Below are 27,105 nucleotides of genomic sequence, written 5' to 3'. Positions count from 1 at the left end.
TGGCAAGATTTCATTCTTTTCTTTGGCTGAGTAATATTCCATTAAATATATATACCAGATCTTCTTTATCCATTCATCAATCAATGGATACTTGGGCTGTTTCCATAATTTGGCTATTGTAGATAATGCTGCTATAAACATTGGGGTGCATGTATCCCTCTGAATAAGTATTTTTGTATTCTTTGGGTAAATACCTAGTAGTACAATTGCTGTATTGTAGGGTAGTTCTATATTTAATGTTTTGAGGAACCTCCATACTGTTTTCACGTGGCTGCACCAGTCTGCATTCCCACCAACAGTGCAAGAGGGTTCCTCTTTCTCCACATTCTTGACAACACCTGTCGATTCTTCTGTGGTCAATTTCAGCCATTCTGACAGATGTAAGGTGATATCTCATTGTAGTTTTGATTTGCATTTCCCTGATGTTAAGAGGTGTTGAGCATCTTTGCATGTGTCTGTTGGCCAACTGTATGTCTTCTTTGGAAAAATGTCTATTCATGCCTTCTGTCCATTTTTAATTGGATTATTCACTTTTGGGGTGTTGAGTTTTGTTTTGTTTTCTTAGTAGACTCCATGCTGGGCACAGAGTCCAATGAGGGGCTTGAACTCACAACCGTGAAAGTAAGACCTGAGCAGAGATCAAGATTTGGACGCTTAACTGACTGAGCCACCCAGGTGCCCCTGGGGAGTGAGTTTTATAAGCTCTTTATATATTTTGGATACTAACCCTTTATCAGATAAGTCATTTGCAAATATCTTCTCCCATTCCATAGGTTGTCTTTTAGTTTTGTTAGATGGTTTTGTTCACGGTACAGAAGCTTTTAATTTTGATGTAATCTCAATAGTTTATTTTTGCTTTTGTTTCCCTGGCCTCAGGGGACATATCTAGAAAGAAGTTGCGATGGCCGATGTCAAAGAAGTTACTGCCTGTGTTTTCTTCTAGTTTCAGGTCTCACATTTAGATCTTTAATCCATTTTGAATTTATATTCGTGTATGGCGTGAGAAAGTGGTCCAGGGGCGCCTAGGTGGCTCAGTCTGTTAAGCATCTGCCTTCAGCTCAGATCATGATCTCAGGGTCCTGCAATAGAGCCCTGCGTTGGGCTCCCTGTTCAGCGGTGAGTCTGTTTCTCCTTCTCCCTCTACTCCTACCCACCCCCATCCTTGTGCTTCTTTCTCTCTCTGTCTCAAATAAATAAATACAATCTTAAAAAAAAAAAAAAAAAGAGGGCGTCTGGGTGGCTCAGTCAGTTAAATGTGTGCTTTCGGCTCAGGTCATGATCTCAGGGTACTGGGATTGAGCCCCACAGGGGGCTCCCTGCTCAGTGGGGAGTCTGCTTCTTCCCCTGCCTCCCACTCCCCCTGCTTGTGTTCTCTCTCCATCTCTCTCTCTCCCAAATAAATAAAATCTTTAAAAAAGGAAAAAAGAAAGTGGTCCAGTTTTCCCCCACCCTTTGTTGAAGAGACTATCTTTCTCCCATTGCATATTCTTTCCTGCTTTGTAGAAGATTAATTGACCATATAACTGTGGGCTCATTTCCAGATTTTCTATTCTGTTCCATTGATCTATGTGTCTATTTTTGTGCCAGTACCATACTGTCTTGATTACTACAGATTTGTGATATAACTTGAAGGAATTGTGATGCCTCCAGCTTCGCTTTTCTTTTTCAAGACTGCTTTGGCTGTTTAGGGTCCCATACAAGTTTTAGGATTGTTTGTTCTAGCTCTGTGAAGAATGCTATTGGTATTTTGATAGGGATTGCATTAAATGTGTAGATGGCTTTAAGTAGTATAGACATTTTAACAATATTTGTTTTTCTAATCCATACCTGTCCATTTCTTTGCATCATCTTGAATTTTTTTTCTTTTTTTTTTTTTTTGATGTCCCATTTATTTGTTACTCTTAAAAAATCTCATTTTTGACTGGACTCAGACTTAGAGGTAGAAGCTCTCAGAGAGGACAGCCTCTGTCTCTTGGCAGTCTATTCCTAGGATTTTTCTTTGGCCTCCTTCATTCTCTTGGCCAAACGGTTAGCATATTCTGCAGCCTCTTCCTTATTTTTCTTAGTATGCTGTTTCTTCAAAGCAATATGCTGATGTTTGTGTGGGAGGACATGTGGAGTAACAAGATGCTGAATCTTGTGCTCTTTGGTTCTAGGTTTCTTACCTTCTTTGTTCAGGGGCTTTCTCATAACATACTTGTGGACATCATCTTCTTTAGAGAGATTGAAAGTTTACGGATTCTGCTGGCTCTCCTGGGTCCCAGGCAACGAGGCACAGCAGTTATCAGTGAGTCCAGGAGTACCCTTCTCCCCCTTTTTCTACAATGACCAAGTTGAGAACACTGAGATTGGCATCCACAATGCAACCCCAAACAGATTTGCCCCTTCTTTCTCCAGTCCTCCTTGGTCTGTAGCAGGAATGCTCCTTAATCAGCAGCAGGCAGACGCGGCCATGGGTCAGGACACCCTGTTTCATGGGGAAGACTTGTTTGTCACTGCCACCATTGATTTGGACCATGTAACCCTTCCATTCTTCACCCAGAGCATCAGCAGCAACTTCTGTGGCCATACACTTCTCATAAAACGTATGAAGTTTGCGTTCATCATCCACTTCAATGAGTTTCTCGCAGCCAGAAGCTGGGAAAGAGATGTTCAGCTTCATCCTGAAGCAGTCTACCACCTCTGAGGTGCCACGAGAAAGAGTGTCTTGAATTTCTTTCATCAGTATTTTATTGTCTTCAGAGTACAGGTATTTCACCTCATTGATTAGGTATATTCCCAGGTATCTTTTTGTTTTTGGTGTAATTGTAAATGGGATCGATTCCTTAATTTCTCTTTCTGCTGCTTCATTGCTGGTGTATAGAAATGCAACAGATTTCTATATGTTGATTTTGTATCCTGAGACTACTGAATTCACTTATCAGTTCTAGCAGTTTTTTGGTGGGGTCTTTAGGGTTTCTATATATAGTATCATGTCATCTGCGAATAGTGAAAATTTTACTTCCTTCTTGTTGATTTGGATGCCTTTTATTTTTGTTGTCTGATTGCTGTCGCTAGGACTTCTAGTACTATGTTGAATAAAAGTGGTGAGAGTGGACATCCCTGTCTCTTCCTGACCATAGAGGAGAAGCTCTCGGTTTCCCCCCATTTAGGATATTAATTGTGGGTTTTTCATATATGGCCTTTACCTGTTTATAATTTTGAGGTATGATCCCTCAAAATTAACTTTATTGAGGGTTTTTATCATGAATGGATGTTGTACTTTGTCAAATGCTTTTTCTGCATCTACTGAAATGATCACATGGTTCTTATCCTTTATTAGTGTGGTATATCACATTGATTTGCAAATACTGAACCACCCTTGCAAGCCATGAATAAATCTCACTTGATCGCGGTGAATGATTTTTTAAATGTATTGTTGGATTTGGTTTGCTAGTATTTTATTGAGAATTTTTGCATCTATATTCATCAGGAATATTGGCCTGTAGTTCTCTTTTTTAGTGGTGTCTTTATCTAGTTTTGGGATCAGGATAATGCTGTCCTCATTGAATGAATTTGGAAATTTTTCTTCCTTTTCTATTTTTTGGAATACTTTGAGGAGTAGGTATTAACTGTTCTTTAAATGTTTGGTAGAATTTGCCTGTGAAGCCACTTGGTCCAGGACTTTTGTTTGCTGGAGTTTTTTGATTACCGACTCAATTTCTTTGCTAGTTATCAGTCTGTTTTCTTTTTCTTCCTGTTTCGGTTTTGGTAATTTATATGTTTCTAGGAATTTACCCATTTCTTCTTGGTTGTCCAATTTGTTGGCATACAGCTTTTCATAATATTTTCTTCTAATTGTACTTCTGTGGTATTCGTTGTTCTTTCTCCTTTCTAATTTTGATTTTATTTATTTGGGTCCTTTCTTTTTTCTTTTTGGTAAGTCTGGCTAGAGGTTTATCAATTTTATTAACTTTTTCTTTTTTTTTAAGATTTTATTTATTTATTTGACAGAGAAAGACACAGCGAGAGAGGGAACACAAGCAGGGGGAGTGGGAAAGGGAGAAGCAGGCTTCCTGCAGAGCAGGGAGCCTGATGCGGGGCTCGATCCCAGGACCCTGAGATCATGACCTGAGCCAAAGGCAGACACTTAACGACTGAGCCACCCAGGCGCCCCTTTTTTATTAATTTTTTCGAAGAACCAGCTCCTGGTTTCATCGATCCGTTCTTTTTTTTTTTTTTAGTTTCTATATCATTTCTGCTCTAATCTGTTTCCTTCCTTCTGCTGGCTTTAGGCCTTGTTTTAGGTTGTTTTCTAGCTTTAGTTGTAACATTAGGTTGTTTATTTAAGATTTTTCTTGGTCCTTGAGATAGGCCTGTATTGCTATATATTTCCCTCTTAGGACCACTTTTGCTGCATCCCAAAAGTTTTGGACAAGTGTGTTTTCATTTTCATGTATTTTTTTAATTTCTTCTTTTATTTCCTGGTGGACCCATCCATTGTTTAGTAGCATCTTATTTAACCTCCATGTATTTTTGGTCTTTGCAGATATTTTTCTTGTGGTTGACTTCTAGTTTCATAGCTCTGTGGTCAGAAAAGATGCATGGTATGATTTCAATCTTCTTGTATCTGTTGAGGCCTGTTTTGTGGCCTCATACGTGATCTATTCTGGAGAATGTTCCATGTGCACTTGAAAAGAATGTGCATTCTGTTGTTTCAGGATGAAATGTTCTGAATATATCTGTTAAGTCCATCTGGTCCAGTGTGTTACTAAGCCATTGTTTCCTTGTTGATTTTCTGTTTAGGTCACCTGTCCTCATTGATATAACAGGGGTGTTAAAGTCCCCTACTATTATTGTACTATCATCATAGATTAGTTCCTTTATGTTTGTTATGACTGTTTTATGTATCTGAGTGCTCCCATGTTAGGTGTATACATATTTACAATTGTTACACCTTCTTGTTGGATTGTCCCCTTTGTTACTATGTAGTGCCTTTTTTTTAAGATTTTATTTATTTATTTGACAGAGAGATAGAGAGCACAGATAGAGTGGCAGGCAGAGGCAGAAGCAGGCTCCCCGCTGAGCAGGGAGCCCGATGCGGGGCTCGATCTCAGGGCCCTGGGATCATGACCTGAGCTGAAGGCAGACGCTTAACCGATTGAGCCACCCAGGCGCCCCATGCCCTTTTTTTTTTTTTGAGATTTATTTATTTGAGAGAAGGGAGGAGGGGGAGAGGGAGATGGAAAGAGAGAATCCCAAGTGGACTCCATGCTCAGCATGGAGCCCGATGCAGGGCTCAACCCTGAGATCATGATGTGAGCCGAAATCAAGAGTCAGTCGCTCAACCAACTGAGCCACCCAGGCGTCCCATATAGTGCCCTTCTTTGTCTCTTGTTACAATCTTTGTTTTAAAGTCTAGTTTGTCCAATATAAGTATTGCTACTTCTTTCTTTTGACATTCATTTGCATGACAAATGTTTCTCCATTCCCTTTCAGTCTGCAGGTGTCTTTAGGTCTAAAATGAGTCACTCGTAGGTAATGGATGCGTCTTGACCCCACAATCCTCAGTAAGAAATGAATTTACATTGTGATCCATTATACATGTATGCGAGTGTGTGCATATACACTCATAAACAGGTTACACAAAATGATATTCACCACTCTATTTCATTTCTTTAATGCTGGTTTTTATATACTAAATCGATTTCACAATCCATTACTGGGTCCTGACCTGTAGTTTAAAACAGTGATATATAACACAGTTTGAGACATGTACTTATATTTCTTAAGTTAATCAATTTGGAATTATGAAATTTTAAGGAACAAAAACATATTCCAGTAGAAATATCAAAAAGATTTCTCGTTCCTGGCACATATAATATTGAAGAGTTGAAAATCATTCTGAAGAATAAAACAGGTGGGCATCTGAATCACAGCCACTTGGAATGCAGATAAACGAAAAATGGAAAGTCTGTTAGGGAGCCCAAATGAAGAGTGGAAGGAACTTACCAGAACTCAACCAACCTGCGCAGTAGCATGGGAGACTCAAATATCAATGCTGTGAAGCCATCTCATTTTCCTTTTGCTAAATGAAATGATTAAAAGACTCTTAGTGTTGGGGCGCCTGGGGGGTGCAGCCAGTTGAACATCCAACTCTTGGTTTTGGCTCAGGTCATGATCTCAGGGTCATGGGATTGAGCCCCACATCAGGCTCTGCACTCAGCGCAGAGTCTGCTTAAGATTCTCTCTCCCTCTTCCTCCTCCCCACCCACCCTGCCCCACGCTCTAAGATAAATAAATCTTAAAAAAAAAAAAAAGACTCCTGGGGCGCCTGGGTGGCTCAGTTGGTTGAGCGACTGCCTTCAGCTCAGGTCATGATCCTGGAGTCCCTGGATCGAGTCCCGCATCGGGCTCCCTGCTCAGCAAGGAGCCTGCTTCTCCCTCTGACCCTCCCCCCTCTCATGTGCTCTCTCTCTCTCATTCTCTCTGTCTCAAATAAATAAATAAAATCTTTAAAAAAAAAAAAAAACTCCTGGAGTTGGAAAGAAACTTAAAATATCAAATTCTACTTTCTCCCATCAGATGACAAGAGTAAATCAGCATTTCCTTTGAAAATCTGAGCAGTGACTCTGGTCCTATCCCGAGGAGTTAACTTCAATTAGAAAGAGAATAAAAACAATTTCACTAAAACACTGTTCAACCTTCTCTCTCTTTTTTTTTTTTACAAACAATTACCTGACTTTTATTAGCCAAGGGACAGCAGCTTGAAGAGAAATAACAAACATAAGATACATCTTTAGAGTCCTTAAGTACATCATGTATTTATACTTTAAATATCATTTTTAAAAGGCCACTATCCATCAGTTCATTTAAATGTACCAACTTATATCATAGACCCACTTATCAACTAAGTTAACGTCCATTGTCCTTCGGCTCAGGAGACTGTCCTTTGATCCGACCTTGGTCTGAAATGGCATCAGAAAGGATGCTGTTCAGTGGTTTAAGGTTAACACCTTGAAGGTAAACACGGCTCTGGAGGCAGGTGCTTTTCTTCAAGCAGATTTCCACCTGGCTACGGGGCTCTGCACGTCTGCCCTCCGCCTTCCCGGTGACAGCCACGCCATCCAGAGCCAAACAGAAGAGAAGCAAGAGCTCATGCACAGCTGGTGCGGTGGCAGTCTCTGAGGGGAACATGCTCCAGTGTATTCCAGAATGGCCTTCTGGGGCCTCCTCCTGGTGGAGACCTTGTCATCCACCATGTACGGAACCCTGTGGGATCTGCGACAACCCCCTGGTCTGTGAGTTCAGAAGGTGCTTTCGAGCAGACAGTGACATCCACACCCGGTGGGACACACCTCCTGGGTCCGAAACCACTCCATCATGTGGCTGGTGTGCCCACCATGCCCGCAGGTCAGGCAGAAATTGGACGACCCGCGGACGGCCACGTGGCAGATGGCGCACTGGAACGTGAAGCCTTTGCAGACGGCACACTGCGCGCCACGGACCTCGTTCCGGCAGTGGCTACAGTACACGCCAAACTCTGCAGGCGGTTGGAGAGGGCCAAACAAGACACGGAGCGTTAGTTCTGCGAAAGGAACCTGGGCGCGGTGAGAATGAGGTCTTCATCTTAGGAGTCTGCAGGGATGCTATTACAACAGGATTCTCTCTTTTTAAACAGCAGAGGCCCTTCTTCCACAATCTCCCTAAGGCTTACAAAGACACACCGCTGTCACTGCAGGCTGTGTGCCGGGGGACAGGGCAGGCGGCGCCCGGCTGCTGGGAGGCCTGGGGTGAAAAGCCCAGGTGACGGCTCCGCCTCATCCTCGCCTAGGCCAACGGCTGCAGGGGCCTGGCTCATAGAGGTGGCCACCAGCTGTTTGTTGACAGAACCGAAGGACTCAGTGACACCCAGCAAAGCTGATCAGTGTCACAGTGTCTTCCCTACCTGTACACCAGTGACCAAGTGGCACAAGATGCACCAGGTCAGGACCCTGCGGTCAGGACCGCCTGGTCCCCAGCTCCCCGGAAGAGACGCCGAGGGCTAACCCCACACCCGCACGCACATCCTGGCGCACCTCAGGCACGACCCTGAGTCCGGGCGGCCCGTGTCGCTCCCCTGTGTCCCCTGCCCAGCTTCCAGCATGCCGCCGCACGAACACACCTGCCATGGCCGCACGCTCTCCTCCGACGGTGCCGTCGGCGCCCGGCCCTGCCTGCAGCCTGCCACCTCTGCTGGCCTCTGGGGCAAAGGCTGCTTGGGTCTGGAGCCCCGACGAGCAGCGGGGCAGGAGGGGCTGACCCGCGCCCCATTACTGCCTGAAGACCGCCACCTCTCCCCCTGAGGAAATGCCACCTGGCTTCACCATCCCTGCCTCTTCTCTGCCCTCACCTGGGGCACTCTGGAAACACTCCCCCAACCCCCGTCCCCTCAGGACTTCTGTTCTTGGTTCTCACTCTTCTCTTGACCCGTTCTTGGCACCCCCAACCCTCTGCACACCTGGCCTCCCAGGGCCTCGCCCGTCACGTACTGCCTTCACCCTTTCTGGCGACAGTCTCCCGAGGCCAGCCTGAGTGACGTGGACCAACATCATCATTACTTTTTTGCAAGTCTCCCCAACTCTCCCTCCGCGGCACTAACGAGCAGAACCTGCAGGCCGGATGAACGCTACCAGGTGCCTACTCCACACCTGCCCCCGGCACTCCTGGGGGAAGGCGCCCCGGCAAGACGCGCTTCTCACTAAACACACGACAACCAGCTCCCAGGGCTGCAGAGCGGCCGCTCCGCCATTTTCCCCCTGGCGCTTCTTGCCTCCACCACAGCCCACGCACTCCTGCACACCCCTGCTCCCCTCTCTCACCTGCTGGCCTCCCCTCTTCCCTGAGACAAGAGAAGCCTCCATCTGCAGCCACCAAACCTTCAGATTTCCCTACTTGCTCCTCTTCTCCTTCCACCTCCTACAACAGAGGAAGGCTACTTTCTGTACCTGAGCCAGTTCCTCTGCCTCAGGACAAATGGCAGTCACAAAAATGTACCAATAAAGACTTTTAAAATACATGGTAAGTAAGGGAAAATTTTATGACAGTCCTAGTTTAGGTAAATCCTGAGACAAATTAAATTGGTTTGATAAGTTTGGTGAAAAATAGCCATGTCTTGTCCCTTTATGCACAACTTTTTATGTTAGGTAATGTTTATGGTTTATGTTCTCGTGAAAAGCCTAATTAGTTTCAATTTCTTAAATTTCCTTTACTGGTTTTATTGGTTGGACAAGATTCAACCTTTAAAATTATGACATTGTAAAAATGGTACATTCAATAAATTGAATTATGTCTTCATAATTGTTCTTTGACATTTGAGATAACTGTAAATGTAAACCTAATTATTCTCCAGATCTATCTGGGTAAAATTATTAAAACGTCCTCTCCCTGAAAAACTCAATATGCCATTAGGAACTGTGTTTCTCCATACTATGTCAGCTTAAATGTAATCCCTAAAATCGTTATTAACTTTAAGATGTTGAACTAATATTTCATTTAGTTAATTAATGAATCATTTGAGGGGATGTGGCCAATTTCTAGGTGGATATAAATTCACAAAGATAGGGAATACAAAACACTAAGTCACTAAGTGTAATTTTAATATTTCTCTCTTGCCTCTTATTGTTCTATATAATGGAATGGCCATTAGTTGAGAAGGACAGGCACACATTTGGGCCACGCTGGTGTACAGAATAACTTTCGCCACATGTGGAGATACAAAAGGATGTAGAGTTTGTGTGAAATCACAAGCTGTCGAGGTGTCTTTTATAGGAACACTGACAAACTTGGGGAATCTCAGGGAAGGAAGCATATGCCCACAGGTATAGGCTTTGCAGGTGAAACCCGGCAGAGGCGAAATGAATCATTCCTGGTTCCCAATGGACAAACTAATAAGGACAATAAAAAATACGTCTGGCACATAAATGATCAAATTACGATTCCTAAGGCTTTATGAAACCCCCAGGCAGAAGCCAGCTCCAAAGGCTTAGTGCCATATGGTCCTACATACAAAAGAGCTGTGTGTATTAATTACCATCAGTTACACAAATGTAAATAAAACCAGCCAAATAAATAAGACGTTAAATAAACGGAGGCAGAAAATTGCTTGACTACCTCCTCAAAATAAATGAAGCCTCGAGCCCTTTCTATAAATCTAACCTCTTAAATGAACACAATTTTATCCCTAAAATTTGCTGCTGATATGGGATGACCCTTGCAGATGTGATGAGTCCGAGAGGAAACTGCGGGTTTTCCAGCAATTTGGAGACTAACTGTAGCTGTGGTAACCCTGGAGTAGTTTTCTCTCAATATCTGCTGTTTGCTAGATCTGAGAAGTCCACTTCTTCCAAAGTAATAAATAATGAAGATGAAAATACGTAATGCTTTTGTCTGGGTCTATCTTTCATAATCCCTCCCCTTTGAAATCCTACAAGACTGTTTGTGACGATATTAGGACTCACTATGCATTCTTCAGGACCATTTAAGTCTCCATGAGTTCCTGTTTTACTTCTCTGATTGGATTATAGACTTTTTGACACCAGCCCCCCAAACCACACCTTGTGTTTCCTTGCATGGCCAACAGAACTTGGCAGGATGCTTATAATAACAGCTGTCAGTAAGAGCGCAATGTATCAGTTACCTACCTCTGTGATTCATATATTTTCCTGAAAACTAATTCTAAATCACAAGTTGCCCCAGACCTTCATTACACTTTCATACACTTTCATGCACTTAGATGCTCTGAAAAATACATTGCCCAAATAACATTTTGCACCTTTGCGTTTCCTGAAGTACATACACCAAAATAATCCATATTAAAACAATCCTTGTTATTTGATATCTAAATCTCTGTATTACTCTGGTTTGTTTGTTTAAGATTTTAAGTAATCTCTACACCTAACATGAGGCTCGAACTCACAACCCTAAGATCCAGAGTCACATGCCCCACCAACTGAGCCAGCCAGGCGCCTTGTTTGGGTTTTTTAATTGAACCTACACACATACAACTTAAAAGAGTCAAATAATGTTATATGTCTGATTAACAAAATCAGCATTCCCTTCCACTCCCCTCGCCCACCACTCCCAGGAGGAAATCCTTCCAACTCACTTAACTTTTTTGTTTCTACCTTCTATCTCCAAACACCGCTGTACAAAGCTAATTCTTAATTTCCACATTTAAGCATTATCTCAACTTTCCTGTGGAAGCTTCTTTCACTCCCCAATCCCCCTAGCCACACACATACCCCATCCCTCATCTTCCCCACACAGTTCCACTATTACTTGGTTAGATCAGCGTTCTGTTTTCACATCATCTATCCAGGTGAACATTATTCAAGCCAAGCCATGTACCATGACCACTTTTCCTTCTTGCACGCTTAGATTTTCTTAGTAACCGTCTTGTTGTTTTTGTTTGCGTAGTTTATCATAATTCACTTGCAAACCCTCTCTCAAATACCTGAATCTCTATGAATATACTGGACACTGAAATCCACTAGCTATTTTTCTAACTTTCTCTTCTTGGAGACAGCACTCTTGAAGCTCCAACCTGGATGGGTCTGTCTCTCAGTCTGCCATGTGGATCTCCCTTTACCATCATCCCGACTCCCTGCCTTCCTGGATAGGCTGAAGGTTTACTTTTACACGTGACTGATCATTTGGGGCAGGATTCTAGGTTAGAAATCATTTTCTGGAGACTTCCGAAGGCACTGCTGCATTGTCCTCTCCTTTCCAGTATCTGGTTCACCGCTCCTGAGAAGTGTGGTGCTGCCCATATTCCTTAACCTCTGTATGAGGCCTGTTCTCTCTCTCTGGAAGCTCCCAGGGTACTCTCTTTATCCTGGGTCTTTCTTCACTCACTACACTAGGTGCTTCATGGGCCCTTTCAAGCTAGAAAGCTGTTTGCCTTCTCTGGAGAACGAAAATTCCAGATTTTCTGTTGTGATATAGGCAGGCTCATAACCTGCTCTGCAAACTAGGAGCAGGGACCTGGGGACCCTAAAAAAGCCATCAAACAACACTCCTGTGTTTAGTCTCACCTTTGTGCCACTTCCAGAGGTGCCAAGCATCACTAAATCCTGAGCCATCGGGGTGGCCGGGGGAGGGGCGGGGGCTGGAGCAGGGTGGGGGTTCTGTCGCATGTGGTACTGGTGTGGTACTGTTTTTCTGCCTGTCAGTTTAGGCCCCGTAAAATCAGCTACTACTAAGCTATCTGCCTTCCTGGTCCCAAATGCCATCAACAACATGATTCTCTTTGCACGATCATGCCTTTTCAGGAAAGCTCTGGATAGACGCTTTAGGGAAGGGGGGCTCTGGGGGAGAGAGGAAATCAATGTGTGTTCAGACTACCCTCTCTGGCGGTCTTCCACATCACCCTTTAAAACTCTTCTCTTAGCTCCTTTCAGATCACACTCTCGCTTTTCCTCAGAACTCACTGGTGTCTCCTTCTGAGTCTGCAGATACAAGCTTCTCTCAAGACCCGGAGTGGGTGGGCTCTTGCCCTCCCTGTACTCTTCCTTCCCACCCCAGGTCCCAGGTCAATGTACCCATTCTCACAGCTCCAGTACCACCTACATGCTAAAGATTCTCAAAATTGCTAGTTCTCGCCCCAGGCCACCCTTTGAGCTCCAGATTCCATTTGGCCGCCTACATGACTTTACAGTCTGGCAGCTCATACACATCTCCAGCTATCCCAAACAGACCTCTTAATTTTCTTCCAGCCTCTTCTATCTTAGAATATGGCACCACCACCTACCCAGGTGCCCAAGCTAGAAACCCAGGAATCATCTAAGCTTTGTCCCTTCCCCTCAATCCCACATCCAATTTGTTATCATTATATGTGGAGTCTACCTCTAAAAAGTATTTTGAATCTACCCCCTCTCTCTACCTCCACTGACATCACCTGAGACTAGGCCGTCGATCTCCCTCTGACTACCCTAACAGTCTTCAAACTTCTACCCCACCCTCCTCCAAACCTTCCTTCATATAACAGCCAGTGATTCTCTCAAAACAGAAATCAGAGCTTGTCACTTACCTCTTAATACCCTTTGAAGCTTACCACTGGACTCAGAATACAATCCCAATTCTGAACCATGACTGGCAAGTTCCTAATCACCCTACAATCTAATCTGGTACCCTTTTCGCTCACTGTGTTCTAGCCACTGGCCTTCCTTCACTAGTTTAATGGGTGCTGCTCTCTGCAGATGGCTTCTCATCCCTCCACCTCAGCCCCTCAGAAAGGCCTTCCCCGTACACGGCCAGACATCACCTGGAATGCTCCCTTCCTGCTCTCCCTGCGCCAACATCGTTGATCACAACCTACGGTTATTTAATTTTCCTCCCCCACTAGTCTGTGAGTTCCATGAGGGGAAGGAATGTGCTAGTACTCTGCCTCACAGGAGCTCAGTACGTCTTAGCTGAATATATGAATGAGTACCCCTCCTTCAAATCCGTATCTGAGTACCGTATATAAAACGACTTCCACTTAGAAGAGAAATGTACTCTTGTCATGAAATACAAGGGTTTTCGGAAGGTGAGAACAGACTCAAAATGCTTCAGAAATTTCTGCCTCTAAGTGAGAAGCTAAAAGACTTCACTCCAAGTCTTACATTCAGGGACAAAATAAATGATAGGACCTTTCAGATAGTGACAGGAAAAGAAAGAAATTCGTATTCACCAATCCCTTTGTGAGGATCAGGAGGACAGGAGACAAACTTCAGCACCTCAGCTCGTTTCTCTCTCAGACCCCAGCGATAGAGGATTTCTCCATAGCATTTCTTAAAGTCATCAAATTGCTGGGTATTGGCGGGGTCCAGAAGCCTGGATAAAACTCAAAAGATTTCCTGTCAGTTCCTTTAAGAAAAAACAAGCTCAATACCAAATGAACTTAACATAGCTTTCTTACAGCAAGAGTCTTGACTTTGGGGAATCTAAGCGTTATGAAAATTGCAGCTCTCACCGGGGAAGGCTGTTACCTTTTATTTTTATCATGCTGATCACGTTCTCGCTCACGGGGATCACTGTAGGTAAGACTCCCAAAGCGGATTTCTTCTGGAGAAGACTCTCCCCAAGGTGAGGAGACATGTTCTGCTTCTCTTCCCGCTGAAGCAAATCAAATGGGAAGGGAAGAGGGAAATTAGAGAAGGCTTGGAAAGTGTCTGAAAACTCTCATAATGCAGAGTGTGCTCAATTTAGTCACTGGAAGAAAAATAAGCTAAGCTGAAGATGCTGAGAAATATAACTAAGCAGAACTCTTTCCTAGCCTTACCTTTTTATTTAGATATTTACTGTTAAGGTAACCTGATAACTAAGTACACACATAATGATTAAGCAGCAAATTATGGTACAGTGATATAAAATATTAGATAAAGCAGTCATTATTGATAAAGACTTTTTAAATGATGTGAGAAAATGTTCATGATAAAATTAAAAACAGAACACAAAATCATATGTATAGAATGACCCTTCACACACACACACACACACACACACACACACACACACACACACACACACACACAGATTGGGGAAAATGTTTTGGAATGTTAATAGGCATTATTTCTAGGTGGAGGTTCAGTGATGATTATTTTCTTCTATAATGCTTTTTGTAATACTGGGCATGTATTACTTTTTTTTAAGATTTATTTATTTGAGAGAGAGAGAGAATATACATGTGCACACACACACACGTGCAGGGCAGAGGGGCAGAGAGAGGGAGAGAATCGCTAACAGACTCCCTGCTCAGTGTGGAACCCGATGCAGTGCTCAATCTCACAACCCTGAGATCATGACCTGAGCTAAAACGAAGAGTTGGACACTTAACCAACTGGGGCCACCCAGGTGCCCCCATGTAATTACTCTTATAACCTTTAAATTAAAGGAACAAGATTTCTGTCTTTCCCACCCCATTCCCCTAAATAGGTTTTCCAGGAAAGAGAAACTTCATTTTGTTGAAACATTTTAAAATTTCAAAACATTTTAAAGTTTCATAGTTTTAAAATTATTTTGAATATAATAAAATGAATTTTCCTGACTTCTTGTGCAAATGGTACTGTTAAAATGTTTTTCTGCATGACACAGAATCGTTGTTGGCAAGACAGTGATATTCTCTCAGAAAATTATTTGACACTGTACTTACTGGCCACAAACTTCTGTTTTTTGTTTGGGTCTTCTTTTTTTTCTTAATACTTTGTAACTCTTCCTATCAAACTACTGTAACTACAACTTCTTTGCCTGCCCCTCTAACAGGCATCACCTCCTACCTCAAAGTCTCTACATGTGTAGCTTCTATTCTATAGACTGGAAAACTAAATCACCACGCTCACTCAAGTTCTATATAAAATAAGAATAAATTCTAAGAAAAAAAAAGAAAATTAAGATGATTTTTAAAAAGAAATTTCAAAAATCCAGAAACCACAAATACACTTATTCGTTAAATAGACCTTTATGGCCAGCTGGAATCAGGCTGATCTTTATTTCTCCACATTGAAAAGAAGTATGTGGGAAGCCACAGCTAACAAGAAGTAGCAGATGACTGGGGTGGGGCGGGGGGCATGTGAGGGAGAAAGAATGAGGGTTGGGTTTACCGGGTAAACACTGAAGTCCCACCGTCAGTCTCTCAAGGTTACGAGTTGAAAAGCAACCCAGCCAGGCACAAAGACATACCAGAAACTGGCCTGTTCAAGTCCAGGCCTTGCTAACTACAGCATCCCCATCATATTAAATTTGGAGAGACATGAGAAGCAAGGTAAGTATAGAGTGCATCTATTAACTGAAGCTGACACAGTAACAATTCACAGTTTTTAGAGTACCAGAAATCCAGCGTGGCCAAATCAGCACCATACCAACCTATGTTCCAGCCACCAGTGTTGAGCCCTGGGTCTGACATGCTTGAGCAGGAGCCTGAAGAAGTAAAGCTGGGCTGCAGGACAAACAGGAGCAGAGTCAGAACATGCTTCCCTTTAGGAGAAGTCAAACACAACACACAAGGCCGCAGGCTTACATATCGGCTGTGGGACACCACAAGGTTAGAGGACCGGCCGGGAAAGGGTCCGAAGGGGTTTGGTATTCCCTGAGGCCGAGACTGGGCCTCAAACACGCTGCAGAGCATGGCCAATGTCTGGACGTCCCGGAGTCGGCAGTAGTGAGCCAACCTGGAGGAAAAGATGAGAGAAAGAAAGTCAAGAGAAGAGATAGAAGAAGGATAACTGTCACAGTTGTGGTGGGTTGCTGACAAAGGGATAGAAGGGAGGTTTCTTAATTCTGCTTCACAAAATCGTCAGGAACCAGGGCTTTCTACATATCTAGCAGATTGTACTTTGAGTATGGCTAAATTTGTTTTGGAAAAGAATGTATCCAAGTATTACAAATGAGCTGGATAACCCAACTGAAAGCTTCTAGTTGGCATCCAGGCATGGCTCAGACTTGAGTGTGGCTTCTCCAAGAACTAAGTGGACTAAACTAACATCTGAATGAGGCCATGCATGTGCTCTTAGTCTCCCCAACTCCAAGAAGGATCACTCTTCACTCGTAACCTAACGCTACGTGAGGGTGCTCAGAACACTGTACCACCACCATGGTATGGAGAACTGGCAAAAGACACGAAGGTGGAATTATGAATATGAGCTATTAAATAAGAATAACAAGGAATATTGTTAGCTTTTAGGTACTCACATCCTCTTGCTCCTTTTAGGACCACTATGCTAGGATGTGAGGTAGGGATCAGAACGATTTGGTCTTTGTGATGGAATGATACTGATACTTTCCTACCAAGCAATGTATGGTATTTCTTAAAGTGTTTTCATACCATCATACTTGAGCCTTAAGTGATGTGGATAGAACCACCATTATCATCCCTGCGTCACCATGAGGCGACTGAAGCTTCAGCACAGGTCCCACATCCAGCCTCAACAAGTAAGTCAAGCAATCCTCCACCTGAAGGAATTAGAGCTTTTCTGTCTCTCTGTCAGGCTCTGAGCCTCATGATTATGAAGATTCAAGTGGTAAGCCATTTTCACATTGTATTTCCAGCTTGCCACATTAAAGTGCAATAAATCCAACACAAATTCAATGTTTCCATAAACTACCAAACAGGGTAAAAACGTCATTGCCCTTGGAAAGCATGTAAGTCAACACGGAATTAGAGAATCTGCTCTTGGGAGCAAAACTCTATAGCACCCAAGAAATTTAGCATTTCAAGAGTTCAAACTCCTGTGTTCAGACTGGGCTAAAGCATAAATCTCTAAAGGACACACGAGTCTCGAATCCTTGTTGTAAATGACTAATATTGTCTACTTCCTTCTGCTATAAGAAGTTAGTTGTGCACAGAAATTATCGTAGCACTAACGGGAAAGATCTCACTTTTTCCCGTTCCTCATATCCCTTCAATGAAAATACTGCAAGTGTTTACAGACCTAAAATTCACATCACTCATTTTCCTCACTTTTAGCTCTCAAAACCTACAGGGACTCCAGCAGCTGTCGCCCAAATGGATGTCGAGCCCAGGGTGTTTCCAAATCTGGGTCAGACTTAGGACCAAGGCAAAGATCCGTAGCAACTGTAGCCAGTGACCAAACCTGGAACAGATCGAAGAGAAACACCTGAAGTCAGACTGGTGAGGAAAGGACCAGGAAGCATGAAAGAACCCCACCTTCCTCCACACACAGCCTAAAGCCTTGCTGCTCTGAGGACAACAAAAACTGGGAACATTAGGTCCCCTTCCAGACATACTGAATCAAAATTTGCATTTTAACAAGATTCTCTGGGGACTGTAATGCTCAAGAAACACTAGTCTTAAAAACTTTTATTAAGCAAATTTCAAAGAAATGACACCATGCATTAACCCCAATGGGTTGTCTCAAGTGACTTCTTCTGTTGCTTCATTAGTGAACAGGCAGGGAGAGGGGAAAAAAAGCATCCCGTATCACATTTCAGATCTGTCCTTTGCCCAAGTAAAGGGAAACTTTGTTGCTTTCATTACAAAAGTTTCAGTATACTCTCAAAGCTAAAGAAAAATAGGCCAGGACAAAACAGACTTGACTTTCTTTTTGTTGACATCCAAGTCTGAGGAATATCTCCAAACTTGAAATGATACAGGGCTTGGGGTCATCAAGCAGAAACTAATATCCATTAGGTGTCTATTAACTCCAAGATTCAGCACATGCTAATATTAAATATATCATGCCGTCAACAGAGCCTCCTTCCCTCCACACTTTTAAAAATGGAGTGCTATTGGAAAATCTTTCTTAGTAGCAATATATCATTGTATGCCTACTAACTGGAAAACACTATCCTAGACTCTGTGAGAAACTTGAAAAGAAGAAAATACAGACTTTAATCGAGGAGTCTATAATCTAAGAAAAAAAAGAATAAACAAAAATACTGAAAAATGGGTAGAGAAACATGTCAGATATGTAAAAAATCAATTAAATTAGGTGGCACCCATATACTCAGGCACCCAAGTATTGATTAAGACAAGATACATGAGGTTTACTTTTATCTCTATAACCAAGGACCTACCTGAACAGTTGATGAGAGAAGTTATGTCTCTCTGGGTTAGGACAGGATGTTTATTATTCTGGCTGACAATTTAGGCATGTTCCTTCCTCACTTTTTAAAAAAATATTTATTTATTTTAGAGAGAGAGAGGGAGAGAACGTGGGAGAGGCAAAGGGAGAAGGGGAGAGAATCTCAAGCAGACCCCTCTGTTGAGTGTGGAGTCTGGTGCAGGGCTCAATCTCACGACCCTCAGATCATGACCTGAGCCAAAACCAAGAGTCCGAAGCTTAAAGGACTGAGCCACCCAAGCACCCTGTTACTTCCTCACTTTTAATATACACTTCCTAAACAGCTTTGACAGGAATAGTTGACACTTGGGTTTATTTCTGCAACTCTTTGCAAAACAACAGACACATCATCATCAACATGTGCATAAAAAGGAACAAAAAAACCATTCTTCAAGCATTTGCACCGATGCCATTTCCGTCCCTTTACGAGTACCATGCCACAAATGATGACAATAATTACAGGAACAGAGTGGCGACTGTCCCTTATATTGGATATTTGCCATCTAGCAGATATGGGTATGGGAATTTTACATATATGACCTTATTCTTTCTCATCAGTACTACAATCAGGACTATTTCATAGTTGAGGAAATTGAGGTTCAGAAAGATTAAGTGCTGGCCAGGATCACACAATATTTTTTTTTTTAAGTAGCATGGAGCCCAACGTGGGGCTTAAAAATCATGACCCTGAGATCAAGACCTGAGCTGAGATCAAAAGTTGGATGCTTAACCAACTGAGCCAGCCAGGCACCCCTTAAAGATTTTATTTTTAAATAATCTTTACACCCAACATGAGGCTTGAACTTACAACCCCAAGATCAAGAGTTGCATGTTCTACTGACTAAGCCAGCCCGGCAACTCGCCCACATTTTTTTTTTTTTAAATTTTAAGTAAACTCTACACCACACATGGGACCTGAACTCACAACCCTGAGATCGAGAGTCACATGCTCTACTGACTGAGCTAGGCTCTTGAAACAAAGAATTTTTTTTAAGATTTATTTATTTGAGAAGCAGAGAGAGAGGACCAGCAGGAGAGGCAGAGGGAGAGGGAGAAGAGAATCCAAAGCAGACTCCGTGTTGAACTTGGAGCCTAACATAGGGCTTGATCTCATGACCCTGAGATCACAACCTGAGCTGAAACCAAGAGTCGGACGCCCAACTGACTGCACCACCCAGGCCCCTGAAACAAAGCATTTTTAAAAGTATAAAAACCCCAGCAAAACAGAATTGAGAGTGCAAATGGCAAAGGCACAGATACCCACATTTATGTGTGTAACAATCACCATGATACCAGAGTAGAAATGTAATAAAAAATCCTCACTACATGCTTTAGGATCTTCTCAACTAAGCTCTAATAAGAAAAAGACCCAAAGGGGGGCGTGCCTGGCTGGCTCAGTTGGAAGAGCATACAACTCTTGATATCGGGGTCATGAGTTCAAGCCCCACATTGGGGGTAGAGATTACTTAAATAAATAAGTATTTTTTAAAAAAGAGAGAGAGAACCCAAAGGATTTAGAAAGCTGCTCTAGCCCTGCAGTTTGGCAAAGAAAATGGGATAGGAATTGCAAAATAGGAAGCACGCCTTGAAAGGTCACTAAACCAAAATTATGAAGTGAAAACAATCGGCTCAAAAAGAAAACTCCAGATGGCCATCAGGAGGGATGCACGATACCTGGACAAGGTCCTTCCTTCCAACAAGCAAGGCAGAAGTGGCATTCTTCTGGCATGTTTCTTGAATATCATTCACATTCAATCTGAAATGTAAAAAGAATTAATAAGAAGTTTCTTTCTAGTCTAACCTCCTAAATCAGTGACCCCTGGTTTAACAGACAAACTAAAAACTGCCTCTTTAGTTGTCATCCAAAATGTTTTATCCATGTTGGCCTTAAGCTTTACTCTTGCTACATAATATGGAGAAAAAGCTTACCCGCAGCTCAGGCTGGGGTTCGTGCCTGGGGAAGGTGAAATTGTTCACCTCTCTGAAGTCAGGACAGGAGGCCAACCCCAAATGTCAATTTGGCAACCAGCTTTTCTGTGGATTTCCCCAGGCTTAACGGTTGAATAAAAAGGAATTTAAATATGTGCAACACTGTGGTTTCTAATACAAAGAGCGGTGTGCTGTGTATGTATTACAAAATAAACACTTTTTGTTATGTGTTCCAGTTCAAGAAGGCCAGCCTCTGTATGCCTGTCACTAGCCTCCCAACTCCCTACAACCAAGGTGGCTTTGCTGTTAACTGTTTTACAAATAGGTATCGAAAGCAGAATTCTGAGGCCCCCTCCCACCACACATCTATTATAATCTCCTCCTTTTAATTATGGGTGATACCAGTGAATATTGATGGGCTATCATACCCAAGATTAGGTTATTAATCAGTCCACTGTGAATGTGTCAAAAGGGAGATTATCTTAGGTGGGCCTGACCTAATCAGGTGAGACCTTAGAAAGAAAGTGAAGCATCAGAGAGAAACTCCTGCTGGTCTTGAAGATGAAAATCACCGAGTTCTAGGTCTTCAAGGAATTAAATTCTGCTAACAACCTGAATGAGCTTGGAAGAGGACTCTGAGCATTGGATAAGACCACTACCTGGCCACCTCTACGATATCAGCCTGGTGAGACCTTAGCAAGGACCCAGCTAAGCCATGCCGGGCCCGTGACCCATGGAAACCGAGATAATAAATGTATGTTATTTTAAGCTGCTAAGTTTGTGGTACCTTGTTATGCAGCAATAGAAAGCTCACATACTGGTCTCCTCCTAAAACTTCTTCTGAAGAAAGGGTTCCAATACTTATTTATTTTTTTTAGGGATAGAGAGAAAGAGACACACAGAGAGTGAGTGTGCATGTGGGGGGGGTGGGGGGCAGGGAGAGGGAGACAAAATCTCAAGGAGGCTCCACACCCAGCATGAAGCCCAACACAGGGCTTGAACTCACAACCTTGAGATCATGACCTGAGCCGAGATCATGACCTGAGCCATAATCAAGAGCCAATCGCTTAACGACGGAGCCACCCAGGCTCCCCGAAAGGGTTCCAATACTTTAATATTTTTAAAATACTTTTAAAAAAAGAAATAAAACCACGTGGATTATGATGACTGTGTGATAAGCATGGCAGACTTACATGTACAGTTCTCCCAGTGATTTGTGAACAGGAAGAAGGCATGCAGTGTCCTGGATGATAACTTTCCCAGCAGCCTTGATCGGTCGATTGCCGGAGTCCGATCCCTCACGCTTGCTTTTCCATCTCCTGGATTTCTGGGGGAGATGACGAGATATAACTAATGGGGACTTTGATGAACGGAAACCTACAGTCGCAGAGCACGTCAGAGTTGGGTCATTGGTTATTTGCAGAGACTCTGCATTACATCATGCCCACAATTATATGAATCAGCATCTGTAGAAAATAAAAGGATGGCAAAGGGCATTGAGCTCTTGGTTCCAAAATCCTAACAGGAACATATGCACCTACTGCAGTTCTACATACATGGTACAGATGCCCAAAAATAGACACCTTGAATCTAGAATTTAAAAAAAAAAAAAAAGAAAAGAAAAGAAAAGAAAGAAAGAACAGCAGGTAAATAAGTTAGTAAAGACCCCAAAAATGTGGGAGAAGAGCAACTTTTAAGGTTGGGATCAGCCTTAGGTTCAAAGTTCTTGCCTGAAGCTAATCAAAGGTTTTTTTCTTCTCAGACAGCTTTAATAGGATTTGTTGAAAATTTAATTCAGACACAGCAGTGTGGGCTCTGCAAACCTTAATCTGTGGCAGGCAGACCGAGAAACTTAGCAGCTCAAGGAGAATTACCTGGTTTTTCCTAGCAGACTTGAATTACTTCTAAAAGTGATCATTTTAGAATGCCAAAAATACTTGAGCAGAGGGACCTGGGTAATGGACACGGAAGATCATGAGCAACTGTCCTATTTCCCCAGAGCCTCCCCTACAAAGGAGCCTGTGTGTGGGAAATGAGAGATGTCCTGGAAAGGGAGAATTATCAGCGTAGCCTGATCTGGTATCTTCAAAATGACAACCAGCCGAGGGAACAATATTCTATTTTATTTTATTGCTGGAAGTTAAAAAGGGGGCCACCAAAGTGATTCAACTCAGGGGGGAGGTGACATACTTATTAACAAAGTTGCTAGGGAAGGGGCCTGCAATCTGGAGTCAGAAAACCAAGGTGTGCTGGTCTTATTACCACCTGTGCTGGTTCAGTGTGACCCTGGGTGAGCTCCTTATTTGCTATGAACTTAGTCTCATGTCATCCTCTTTGCTCACTGATAACTATGCCTCAGGATGAGCTCCTTTCCGATCTTGCAAGTCTAATAAGGCCACAATGAAAAGGTAAGAGTGCAGACTGAAAACTTACGATTAAAACAAATCTGTAATGATTATAAATGTATTACAAGCTCTCAGGAATTTAGATTAGATCATTACTTATATTACTCACAAATAATTCATTTTCCGCTAGTGATTTTTCTACACTCTTCCATTCATTAGTCATGGTCTATAGTTAGTCGCTTCTGACCAGCGTTGTCCCATCTAATCCCCAAAGGTGCCCACAGCATGGAACTTCCTATGGGCTCAGTAAGGGTTATGGAACCTACTAGATCCAGGACACCTGGACTCGGTTCGTGGCAGATGAAGTTTAGCTGAGGTCTCTGAACTTTTTATCATAATTTGTAAATACATGTGCTACATTATCAATTTGGAACTTTGACCCAGTTGATCTTAAGCAGCAATTGAGTTACTTTGTGCTCTTTATTCATACACATCATTACTATCAATACAAGAGAAGCCCTGTCTACTACTGTCCGGCAGCCCTTCGATTCTCGATTTGTGCTGCCTAGTTTCTAAAGAATTACGTACACACTCACAAAAATACTAGCCTTTTAGCCACAAACAGCCTGATGAGGATGCAACTAAGGGGAGAATGGGCTAAAGAGCAAACAGCCTGTCAGAATGGACTGGAGCCAGGCGGTGTTAACCAACACAGGACAGATGTTGTCCATGTGTGTGAAATAATTTGACGTGACTGGTTGTGGGTAGGGTAATTCTGTGGGCATCTACCAGGCAGTGACTGGAACAGCACAGTGTGGTGAACTGGAACAGGGAGGGTGTTAAGTACACAAACTTTTTCATCCAGGTTTCCAGGAGTTTAAAAATTCCAGGAAACAACACCCGTAGGTCCTACATAATCGAATATCTCAAATGAGATTTGGGGTACTGGATTTAAAAAGTAAGAAAGAAACAAAAGGAAAAGATCCGACACTAAAAAACTTCCACCTGGAATGGAATATGATCCATCTCATTGGTTTTCTGTGTTGGGTGGAAGGCTTCTAAAACACTGTTCCAGGCAGACACTCTGGCTCGTTGTTACGAGAGAAAATGAGGAGTGTTTGAACAACTGGGCACGTCACTATAGCTCCATGTGACTAAAAGGTGGAAATAAATGGAGGCCTCATGAGGGATGGGGTCTACTAGCTTTCAGACCACACTGAAAACCACCACAATGTCCACCTTTTTAAGCAAACTTAATGAAAGCAAAATATTAAGGCCCGTGTGCCAAAAGTGGTCCCTTTGCATACAGACTAGCTCATTTAAAAATGTTTTTCCTGGGCGCCTGGGTGGCTCAGTTGGTTAAGCAACTGCCTTCGGCTCAGGTCATGATCCTGGAGTCCCTGGATCGAGTCCCGCATCGGGCTCCCTGCTCGGCGGGGAGTCTGCTTCTCCCTCTGACCCTCCTCCCTCTCATGCTCTCTGTCTCTCATTCTCTCTCTCTCAAATAAATAAATAAAATCTTTAAAAAAAAAAAAAAAATGTTTTTCCTAGCAGACGTGAATTATTTCTGAAAGTGATCATTTTAGAATGCCAAAAATACTTGAGCAGAAGGACCTGGGTAATGGACATGGAAGATCATGAGCAACTGTCCTATTTCCCCACAGCCTCACCTTCAAATGGCACAGATGGTCTTATATGTGGGAAATGAAAGATGCCCCGGACACAAGTCCAAGCGTATAAATGTATGACTTAGGATTTACAGATTTGTCTGTTATTATGAACAACAGGAGCTCCTGCTCGGGGCTGTTTCCTCTCTGCAAGCGTGGGCATTACCTCAGCTCTCTGAAAGAGGGGCTGCTCCTTCCATTTCACAAATGAGAATGTGAGTCTTACTTGAGGCCACACTCCTAAGAGCTGAGATCTGAACACAGGCTGTCAGCCCATCCTTATTAACCTGCTTTCGAGTGCATGATTTTGGATTAAAAAGAAAAAAAAAAAAGCCCTAAGACTAAGCTATCTGTTACTATGTAAACAGTTTGGTCCATTTTTAAATGGATCCATTTCTGCATATAAGGAGATCAACATCTGATGGTATCGAGTCCTGACCCGTCTCTACAACCGCTCTCATTTCACTTCTCTGCCAAGTATCCCGAGCACATCCAGAGCAGCACGCTGAATACCAGCAGAGACAAGAGGCGGCCGTGGCTTCATGTGGGGCTCACCGGGCTCAGACCCAGATGCTGTATTTCAAGCCAGGCTCAAGACCCTGACCCTCACACTCTGTTTCATCCCCTTTCTGGGTGTGGGAGGGGTAGGCACGTTCAGAGGGAAGAGAACGGAGTCCAAAGAGATGCCTTAGGACTCTTCCCTCTGCCCATCTGTGGTCCTTGGTTACAGAGATGGGGAGAAACAAACCCGTGTGAGTCATCAATAGGGACTTAATGAAAATGTAAAGACAGTGGTCTTGGACAACTCTCTGTAATCATCCTTCACTGAATTATGGAAATCACAGTCTGGATTTCCTGGGACTTGCTTGGCAACTTCTTGAGACAGCAGGCTTCCAGGTGGTTTCGCCGATCCGTTCGAAGTACAGGCGATGTGTGGTAGAAACTCACTAAGCTGCCTCTGAGCTTGTAACAGGAGGTCGCCACCACTGGGTCACCCTAACCACAGCTGCCACCAAGCCTCAAACTATAAAAGCAACTATGGGACAGCGCTGTGCATTCATATAATCCAGCAAGGAATAACTGCAAAACATTATCAAAAATCTGTAAGGGGTCATAAAAGAGTTTTGTTTTTTCTATTTAGTGGTTGGTGGTTTTTAAATACGAAGTACCTCCCTTTCAGGCTAGAGGGGTCTCCCAGTACTCCAGTCTAGTGACTAATTATTCTGGGGATGCAAATATAACAAGGCCACCTAAATAAACACATGCTCAATCTCCAATCAGATGTCAGGGCCTTAGGTCCTCGCTGCTCCCAAATGAGCACAGATAACTTTTCGGCAGCAAAAAGGGTTCATATTCCAACCACACTTCCCCAAGACTTCTTTTTCCCTTACAGCTTGCTGGTGATCTGAGGAATCTCTCATCTGTGCAACTGTCAGGTGACAACACGCAGAGCACAGCGACACACCAGGCTGAGGTGTGGCTGAACGTCCCAGGTGAGGGAGGGCACTCTGGCCTAAAAGCCCCCGAAACCTCCCGCATTGCTCCAGTCCCACTCTGACGGGCTTCAATGTGGGTGCTTTTCTGTGCAGTAGGATCAGTCCCTCTGGGAGGCAAAGGGCCCTGCGTTTCTCTTGGGTCTTCTCAATGCCCCATCACAGGAAATGCCCCTTCCCCACAGATTTCATAAGCAGGGATTGAGGGAAGAGAGACAAAACGAGACAGACAGTTATCACATGATGAGCACCGGGATGCTCCTCTGAACATACCAAGAAGGCGTTCATGGAATCAGAGGAAGGAGGACAGGGAGGAAAGGACTGGGGGTGGGGGAGGCACTGGTGCGAAGAGCACTGAATGACAACCAAGATAGCCAGCTTGCGACCGCACCACCAGTATTACTGCTACACTCGGAGGCGACATCAATGCCAATAAATGGGTTAAATGTAAAAACAGCCCAAGAATAAGCCACCGACTGCTTCGCAGCAACCCCACCAACAATGCAAAATCAGCAGAGTGGGCGGTGAGTCAACATGAGTTCCTATTTCAATAGCAGCAGGAGCAGAGTCTTCTGGAAATCAGTGGAAACCCAGCAGTCGGGTTGGCTGGGACAGGCTTTTTGAGGAAAGGCGGCCACGTTGGCTCTGCCCGCAAGTTGTCAGCAGCAGCGGTACGTGCTAATCAGGGCTCCTGATTTCAACTGGGTTCGGTATGAAAAGGCTATAGGACGATTCCCCGAAAAATTTTTTACACCGAATAAAATTTACAAAAAAGCCACAAGGCTGCCTTGCACAGCCCGAGGCCACCTTCTGAAACATGAAGGGGGTGGGAGAGGAAGACAGAAGAGGGGGGGTGGCCAACAGGAACAGGGAAGAGAGAAAGAAAAGAGAGAGGATGTCCACAGCAGAGGTTTCATTGCAATGCAAAATACTGATGGCAAGGAAAAAATTGTTCCAGAAAGTTCCTGAACGATTAAAAACTAGCTTATGCATCATGCCAATGAAGCAGGTGAGCACTTCCCTCTTTGAACTAGACCAAGACGATAAAAACAGAGAGACAAAATGGTGGAAGCCTCTTATATCTTCCTCTGCT

General features: G+C 43.4%; 1 protein-coding gene and 1 pseudogene across 4 annotated transcripts in view; both read right to left on the bottom strand.

The window, feature by feature from the left end:
* Positions 1–1,223: 1,223 nt before the first annotated feature.
* LOC118533031 (small ribosomal subunit protein eS6 pseudogene) lies at positions 1,224–5,484 on the bottom strand (annotated as a pseudogene).
* Positions 5,485–6,672: 1,188 nt separating this feature from the next.
* The window catches only part of WDR59 (WD repeat domain 59), an 83,604-nt gene continuing 63,171 nt past the window's right edge, over positions 6,673–27,105 (bottom strand). For all 4 annotated transcript variants that reach the window (XM_036088095.2, XM_036088099.2, XM_036088094.2 and 1 more), the window contains 8 exons: positions 21,701–21,834; positions 20,253–20,334; positions 17,476–17,588; positions 16,016–16,166; positions 15,862–15,934; positions 13,989–14,115; positions 13,691–13,833; positions 6,673–7,522 (listed from right to left, as the gene is read on the bottom strand). In XM_036088095.2, coding sequence (XP_035943988.1) covers positions 7,287–7,522; positions 13,691–13,833; positions 13,989–14,115; positions 15,862–15,934; positions 16,016–16,166; positions 17,476–17,588; positions 20,253–20,334; positions 21,701–21,834 — 1,059 coding nt within the window. In that variant the 3' untranslated portion in view covers positions 6,673–7,286. The remainder of the gene's footprint in view (positions 7,523–13,690; positions 13,834–13,988; positions 14,116–15,861; positions 15,935–16,015; positions 16,167–17,475; positions 17,589–20,252; positions 20,335–21,700; positions 21,835–27,105) is intronic.

This window comes from Halichoerus grypus, chromosome 15 (assembly GCF_964656455.1).
Source record: "Halichoerus grypus chromosome 15, mHalGry1.hap1.1, whole genome shotgun sequence".
Taxonomy (NCBI): domain Eukaryota; kingdom Metazoa; phylum Chordata; class Mammalia; order Carnivora; family Phocidae; genus Halichoerus; species Halichoerus grypus.
Note: the sequence above shows the minus strand (reverse complement) of the source record. Positions and strands in the feature narration are given on the sequence as shown.